This window comes from Crocodylus porosus, unplaced genomic scaffold, assembly GCF_001723895.1.
Source record: "Crocodylus porosus isolate Cpor-Errol unplaced genomic scaffold, CroPor_comp1, whole genome shotgun sequence".
In the NCBI taxonomy this organism is placed as follows: domain Eukaryota; kingdom Metazoa; phylum Chordata; order Crocodylia; family Crocodylidae; genus Crocodylus; species Crocodylus porosus.
In genome coordinates, this window is record NW_017728943.1 from 55,373,006 (window position 1) to 55,381,622 (window position 8,617).

The 8,617-nt window shown below is 38.3% G+C and overlaps 1 protein-coding gene across 1 annotated transcript in view; it reads left to right on the top strand.

Moving 5' to 3' along the window:
* Window positions 1–8,617, top strand: part of LRPPRC (leucine rich pentatricopeptide repeat containing) — a 139,156-nt gene that overhangs the window by 41,678 nt on the left and 88,861 nt on the right. The window contains exons 20-23 of the mRNA XM_019548566.1: window positions 567–680; window positions 1,875–2,005; window positions 3,923–4,008; window positions 5,646–5,853. Of these exons, the coding sequence (XP_019404111.1) occupies window positions 567–680; window positions 1,875–2,005; window positions 3,923–4,008; window positions 5,646–5,853 (539 nt within the window). The remainder of the gene's footprint in view (window positions 1–566; window positions 681–1,874; window positions 2,006–3,922; window positions 4,009–5,645; window positions 5,854–8,617) is intronic.

The following is an 8,617-nucleotide window of genomic DNA, read 5'->3' on the forward strand; positions in this document are numbered from 1 at the left end:
CCCTCTGTCGCCCTCAGCCAGCACCCTATGCCACCACCGCCTCCAGGGAGCAGGGCCGGGGGGGCAAGCCTCCCCCCTGTTATGGCACTACACTGCTGCCATCTCCTGTCTGGAATGCTCTTGGAGCACTCTGGTTGTTTCAGTAGCATTGTGATTGGCTGCTGAGACAACCAATTATAGTGCAAAATAAAGCATTACAGACAGACAGACAGACAAAGGCTTTTATTCTATTGGAGTTTTTTGCACCATGATTAATAACTTACATTGAGGGTACTCGCTAGCTTTTTACTATGTACTATCTATATATTTTAAGATCTAACAGCATTTTAATCCTATTTTGGGGAAAATTTTTGAGGCCTTTAAGCTTTTATTATACAATTTTCTTAAATCTTCAATTAGCATGTTCTTGAGAACCTACAATATTCTTACCTGTTATTTTTTTTAAATAATGAAAGAATATGATTATTTTACTGTAATTTAGCATAAGTATTGTGTGTGCCTTTCTCTTGGTTGGTATTGCTGGTTGTGGTTATTTTAATTTTTGTCTTGATATCATTTCCTCACAGGATGCTAATCTTAAAGTATCTGCTTTGGAAAAGAGTCTGGAAGAGCTAGAAGCTAAAAATCAACCCATTACATGTGTCCTAAATCAGCTCATACTTGCTCTCTGTGTAGAAAAGGTAACATAAGCAATGCAAAGATAGTTGAAAGAGCTCAGCTATGTTTTAAAGGAATGTAAATGACTATATTATGGATAGATGTAGTTTAGCAAGGACAAGTGTAATACTTGAGGTTTCAAGTTTGATTCATATAAATCAAACCTAAGTGGATAAAGGCAATTAAATAAAAAGGTTATACCTTGAATGACATGTTTTGGGGTTCCTGAAGTTTGTTTACAATAATCTGTGAAGTGAATGATAGTAACAGCTGTGATAGGTTTATCATACATGCCAAATGTCCTTTCAAGCCATGGCTCGGTCTCATATCTAGATTGTCAAGCAACTGATACATGCACTAGTCATTTGCAATTCAAATATTACTAAGTTGTTAATGCAGGGATTGAAATTCCATTTTCCTGCGGGAGGAAAGCTTTTTCTGAGATAAAGGAACTCTTGCCTTCATTCGGCAGGTGTCCAGCTGTAGTTCACATTCTCCAATTTGTGGAGTATCGACAGATTCGGTCTCTTTCCTGTTTCAGTATGATTTTCTTTGTATAGCCATGGTTATACAAGCCACAACTGTGGTACTATAGTATTCCATACTGCAGTAAATCCACCCTGTAGAGGGGTTGTTTCTCAAATGCCTGTCTGTCAGTCCTGCAAAGGAAATGGGGCATATCTCTCTATCTAGGTTTTGACATAGATCTTGATATAGATATGTCTATATATATCTATCTATATCTATATAAAAAATAAGATTATGGATAATACTCAAATAATCTGAGTATAAATTGGATCATGTACCACTTTCCTGGCTTTTAAAAAAGTTATTTTACCACGTGCAATTAATTTTTAAAATTAAAACAAAGCCTGAAGCTGTACATAAGTACATCTGTGTACACAAATCACGTTTGTGGTAACTTTGGGAAGTAGCCATATCTGTTCATGAAAGGAGACTTAAAACTGAAACAAGCAAGCCAATAACTAAAAAGCATCTTCAATTAAGCTGCAATAACCATTTAAAAAGATGAAGGTATTGTTCAAATGAACTCACTATTAAAATCCGTTAAAATGCCATATTTGTCCATTGTGATTATCTGATATTCAAACACTAATTTATTCCTATATGTAAACATAGTTATGCACTGAACACAAGTGTTCACTGGTGTATTGCCTTTTACCCTGGTTCACATGTATGCTTTGTTCTTCTTTCAGAATATGCAAAAAGCCCTTGAAGTGAAAGCCAAATACAAACCGGACATGGTTGTCAGTGGCTATGAAGCCTTAATACAGTTGTGCTGTCTATATGATAATGCAGAAGATGCAATGAACCTGAAAGAAGAAGTGTAAGTACACTGGCACTGAAACGTGTCACAGAGATTTATGCTGATACACAGACTTTGTTGTATTAAGTAGATTCAGTATTAACCCCCTCGTACATTTTTAATTAGATTTTTCCCCAATCTGTGTTTCTATAGCATTCTCAAGATTTTTTTTCTGTTAGAACAAGAAATCCATATTGCCTAATCATACTTGGAAGCAATTTTGTGTATTTCGGTATTATCTTAAATAAATTATGATGCATGGTTTTGTTTTTGAAATTGGTAACAGCTACATTTATGTTGCATGAGAAAAGTAGTGCTTGTAAGTAAATTATATGTAAAGATCCATCAGCAAACATCTTCTTTTAATCTGTTTTCAAAGAATGTATTTTTGGGGATGAAAATTAGTTCATAGATAAAACCATTATTTGTTTGTGGTTGCTCTAGGAGAAAATTATTTTTTAAAACATCTTTTTCTTAATTTCCCCTTTCCTAACTCTCATAAAAGCCCCAATATTTCTTTCATTTCAATATTTGGGTGAAATATTGAAAGTTGTTTAATACTTTTCTGAATTGTTGGATTTTTTCTTTTAATACCTGCTTTGGTTTTACAATAGAATTCAAGTCAAGCCTCCATGTTATGGAAGGAGCATTGGTGGCACTGAATGATGCAAGATGGCTAACCTGTGTAATATGTTCATACTGTGTTTCTATCTTATAACACTTCCCTTGTGTTGACTTGCACAATATCTCATAATAAGGTCTTCTGAAGTGATGATTGAGTCTGGTAATAGCACTTCAAAGGGTAGGTCAGGGTTCAGTGATCAGTTTTAAGCCCAACATAGAACTGCCAACAAGTGTGGTGTTTTGTTTTGCAACATAGTTTACTTTTTCTTTGGGAAAGAAGTACAATAAGTAAATAAAAGCAATAATATTGAAAGACATAGTTATTAGGATATAATGACTAAGTACAGGCAGTCAAGAAGCTTGAGGTTGAATCAATTCAGTCCTTGCTGGTTAGTCGAAGCTGCATAGATTGAACCAATAAGCAAGTGAACAGGCATTCATTTTTGAGCCCATAAATCCAGCTACATGCTTGCAGTGGCCCAGGCCAGAAACCAGGGGGTGCTAGAGCACACCTCCCTCCTTGCTCAACTGGAGCAGACAGCTTGGGCCAAGGCTAGCCCATCCACCCTGCAAGGGGGTGTTTGCAGGGGAGCTGCAAAGCATAGTGGAATGCTGGGGGACTGAGAGTTAATTTTGAATCTGAACAGTATCTGGGACAGAAGTTCAATAAACTGTTATAATGTAAATCAGTTAATTTTGATGCTACATCCATCCAGGTTTATCTGAAACTGGTTTTGGCCATTTTGGAAGTAGCTTATGTGCACTGAACTTCTGTTGTGTTGCAGATTTGAACCGGTCTCTGGGTTTATACATAATTTCTGTCCCTAGCCAATAGGTCAGTTTTTATGTTCAGTCCTCTTTTATCACAATACTTGAACACAGACTTCTTCAAGGAAGAAGTTCCATGTTTCTGAGTTTGACCCAGATACCTGATGATATCATCAAATGCTAGTCCTAACTTCTTTTTTCCTTTTCAGTTTGGAAGATAAAACCTTTTTTTAGTAATAGAGCAAGTTGAGCATGCTTTTCTGTGTCCTTTTTACTTAAAAACTACTTTTTACAAGCATGGCAGCAGAGAGTAGTGTGCTTACTTACTATGTGCTAACTCATATACAACAAAAAGCTACCCTCATTTTTAGCTCACTTGTGTAAAAAAAAAAAAAAAAAAAAAGACTTTTCTGCCATATAATACCCTAACTATTATGGTAAACTTTATAAGCATGTCAGATACTCTGGTTAAATATAACTTCTGTATAATAAAATAAAGAATGAACTTCTGCTGATGCATTTTTGTAATGTATTCTTGTTTTTTAGCTCCCAAATAGATTCATCTCTTACGTTTCCCACAAAAACATACCTAGCCTTGATAAAAGTCTTAGGAAAGCATGGTAGAGTAAAAGGTAATGCATTTTATTTTCTTGTATATTTCTGCTACATAATAAAGGTATCTTGCCTCAAGAATAAAAATGTGAGTTGATATTAATGGTATATCATGTCCTGCAAAGTGCTTGAACATTTTGCATACAAATTTGCATGTGAATTCAACCAGAGATGCTTGGACAGTGCAGGCCATTAGTTTTAATGGATTGGCAAGCTTGTCATTTGCATTTGCACAGCTCAGTGCTTTTTGCATTTCTGCAGCTAGTTTTTATTAGCATTGCTGTTTGGATTGAGTTTGAAGATCATGACTTATGGCACAAATTGCGTATGTGCCTAGACTAATGGCTTTGTTTTTGCTTAAGAAGGTCTGAAGGCTGAACGTAAAACCAGTAAACATAACCTTCTTGTAAGGGTCCAAGACTGCAAAAAAATTCTGTGACTTCCATAAAAGTATGCTAATATTTTTTGTCAGTATTCCTCTTACATTTAATTTACATTACAATTTTACTTACTGAGATTGACTATTAAACACACGTTAAAAGCAGAAGTTAAAAGTCAGTCTATGTCCAAAGTATATTCCTTGATCTTTGTAATAAATGAGTTGGGCCAAAGGCCCAGAAACATAGGAAATTCCCATACTTGCATTTTATTGCATGTAGTGCTGCCACTTTTTTTTTTTTAAAGAGGAGCTACAGAATCTAGCTCATTTAAGACTCTTCTGAATACTGAGTTCTGTTTGTACAGTACCTGCTACAATTAAATCTTCGTCCATGATGATGGTGACTCTCCCCATCCCCCATGAAATATGAAATTACAGCTTGCTTGTTTCCTCACCAAATTATTTCAGTGAATTTTGACTAGGCCATTTATTAGGGTTGCATTGAAAACCCAATCCCTTTCCAAATGATGAAGAATTAGATCACGGTCACTTCTAAAGTGAAGAGGTGTAGTTAAATTTTATGAGTTGCATTATTTTCTGAGGAACATTTGTGTTCTGCAAAGCTGTTTTAAAAGATTAGGATGCTTTTATCGCTTTTATGTAAAGTGGTCAAAATATTTTGCCAATGCAATAATTAAGAATGTTATAAAAATGCACTTATTCCATATACCAAAATGTTTGTTTCTGCTTTCCTAATGAAGCTTAATGAACCTAATGTTTTAACATGCAGTCTGTTAGAAAGCTTTCATTGGCTCTCCTTGGTTAATTAGTATCGACACAGCAAACAGGCCCTATCGGTATCAGACCATTAGTCTGGCTGTATATACAGTGTAAACACATCTTTATTATCTGGCCTCGTGACAAGCCATCTGCTGAAGAAACAATGGAGTGATTTAGCAGATGTTAGCAATGAACGATAAAAGCATCCATTTAGTAGGATCTTGCAGCTATAGGGCAGACGGTACAGGGTTATGTGTTGCAGAGTGGGCACACAGTTCCTGTCTATAATTTGTAGTCAAAGTTGCAGCAAAATGATAAAACCATGCTATTGTGGATTTATAATTGTAGTCTCATTTAGAAATGCAAGTAGTAATTAACTTGAAATCGGCATTATACACCAGAATTTACATTCCTGCTGGGTTTGAAATGCTGTTTTAATAGCAGTTTGTTTTCCCTACATGAAATTACCTAAGGGTTTTTTGTGTTGTTTCGTTGTAGATGCTATTAACATTCTAAAGGAGATGAAAAAGAAGGATGCTCCTATCGGCAAAATCCCAGTTAACTTCTTTCCCTTGGTGCTTAATAATGTAGCAGCGAGAGGTGAAGTTGAAATGGTGAATGAATTTGTTGAGGTGGTTATGAACCTGGGATTAGCAAAGCCTTCTCCACAGCTGTGCAATTCTCTGATTCTTGCTCACCTTGAAAAGTAAGTTTGTTAGGCCTTGTATGAAGGATAGATTATTATCTATCTAATATTTATTCATTTAATATGATATTACATCATGTATTGATAGTTTGTTTTTAAACACATACACATGAAGACCGTGCATCAGGGTAAAAGGTTGGATGCAACACACTAAAAAGCAGGAATTACAGACTCGTTGGGATTTTTTTTAAATTCCTTTCTGGTTTTTAGTTGGGAGCTTTGGCCATTTCATAGGGACAGGTTGAATAACATAGGAGTTGCATACAGAAACTGTTTCGCAAGCACGCACAACCATCCCGCAAGAGAGAGGGGGGGGACGCGCACGCGCGCCAGTCCTGCAAGAGAGAGAGAGAGAGAGAGGCACGCGCGTGCGCGCGAGTCCCGAGAGAGAGAGAGAGAGACAGAGGCGCGCGTGCGTCCCGAGAGAGAGAGAGAGGCGCGCGCGCCCGCGAGTCCCGAGAGAGAGAGAGAGGCGCGCGCGCCCGCGAGTCCCGAGAGAAAGAGATAGGGGGATGCACTCGCGTGAGTCCCAAGGGGGGGAGAGAGAGAGAGAACAGTATGTATAGCAGTGGGCTGGGAAATCAGAATCCATCCAGTCTCGTAAGCAGTTTGAGCAAGTGAGGCATCTGGATATGGCAGAACTACATGCTTAGACCTCATTTTGCTGCTAATGAAGTTAATTGTAAAACTTTCTTATGCTTCAAACAAGCAGCAGCTAAGTGACCCAGTCTATATTCTTACTGCCATTTGGGCTTGTCCTTTATACAGTGTGGTGAGCTACAGAATGAAGCTTTATATAGCTTTGCTTTGTGTTGCCATCAGCTGCTTTTAAAGCTAAGGAATTGCTTTTCTTTTGCTGTTTGAACTACTCCTAAACTTACAGGGAGGAATGGATGGAGATCTCAGAGGGAATATGGAGTTGTGGTTAAAGTGCAGAGCTGTGTGTTCAAACATCCAAGTTTGACTTTGCTCATGACTCAGTGGGTGTTCTTGGTCAAGTCACACAACATTACTGTGCTTCAGTTCCTCATCGGCATAATGGGATGCTATTTGCGAGAATGTGGTGGTGATAGACCTAGTTCCTTGATGTGTGGGGCACATTTGGAAACATCAGTTGGAAGGTGATGCGGAAGTGATAAACTACAGCATTCATCCATGCACTCAGAGTAATTGGTTTTGAAAGCTTTGCAACCGTGCAGGGCAGGAACAAGAACCTCAGATTGGTAGATGCTGGTGTCCCCAGGTCTGGTTTCTCTCTAAATCTGAGTGTCCAGGAGGCTTGAGATAAATCATGGCTAATCTCCAAACTGAATCTGCGTGTCCTTTTGGCTTGGCACGGTGACATTTCACTCATTTAAAGATATCTGAAGTTCAGGAAAGGTCAGGATTAACGTGGGAAGGACTGAGTGGTGAATTCATGGCCACTTCTACTTTGTTTTTAATTTACGCTTCCATGTGCAAAGTGTCTGTGCAGGATTAGCCATTACATTTTACTTCATTACCTTGTAAAAATAAGAAAAGATTAAAAATAGCCCCAGGTCTTTGTTTAGACCTTGTTGAGGGTTAATCAACCTTTGTCTTTTAGAGAAGGGGCTTGTACTTGGTTTTTATACTTCTTGACTCAAAGCATTTTTGGATCTAAGAAACAATAGCAATATAGAAAAAGGTGCATATTCAAAAGTTGCCCATGGCATCTGCTTTCATGCTTGTCATAGCCACAAATCCTGCCTGTGTGTGTGAAAAGAGGTAAAGATACAAGCATATTTTGTAGCTCAGCCTTGTCTCATGGCACTGAAAATATGACCCCAACTCTAGAACAACGCAGAGTGACAACAGAAATGGATATGAATGAAATGATAGAGGAATAAAACCTACGTGTTTTACTAGGAAAGCATTTTTTTTGCATAACAAAAGCAGCACACTGGGTTTCTGAAATGGCTGGACAACGGTCAGTTAATCTAAGGTTATAGAAAGACAGGTTTAAAGGCAGTGGGGTGCTGATGATGCTACTGGACTTACAAGGATGCATCCATGATTTTCAAAATCATCCTAACACCTCATTTATGCCCCTACTGATTTTTAAAAGTGCTGAGTACTCAGCATCTCCCACTGTTGTTAATGGAAGTTAACGAGCATGAGCATAAAGTTCTTCCCATGCTCAAGCATGCACAGAATCAGCGTCAACATTTTGCCCATCTTTGATTGTGTCTGCACTTTTGTACTTAGAGCTCAAATCAATGGGATTGGGTTGAGCTGTGTGATACTGCTAAGCTCAGCTGCGGATCCCACGATCTGGCCTTTGAGACCTGAATCTTTGTTTTCTAAGAAGCTCCAATGATTATTCAGTCACAGGTCATTGCACGTACAAGCTGTTTTTGAAAATATGGTACTGCAAATAGAGGGCCAGATAGTGCCACAATTTATGCACTTTGACTAGTAGCCCCTTCCTCCTTGTACTATCTCTATGAAGTCTCTGAGTTTATGAAATTGCCGGTAGAATCAGCTGCAAATACGGGCCATGATTGCTGACCCTTGGTGCCAAGTAAGACAGATTGAGGGGCGAAGGGGTGGAACTGAGCCTGTAACTACCTGAGAAATGACTTGAGAAAAAGATACCATGAGGGTTTGATCATCAGCTTATTTCTTCCTTGGACCTGCTCGAGATGCATCTGTGGATGCATGACAAGGTACAGTTGGCCTTCCTGACTGCATCCCCACACTGCAAGCCCATGTTCATCTTGGAGTCAACGATGACTCCAAGATC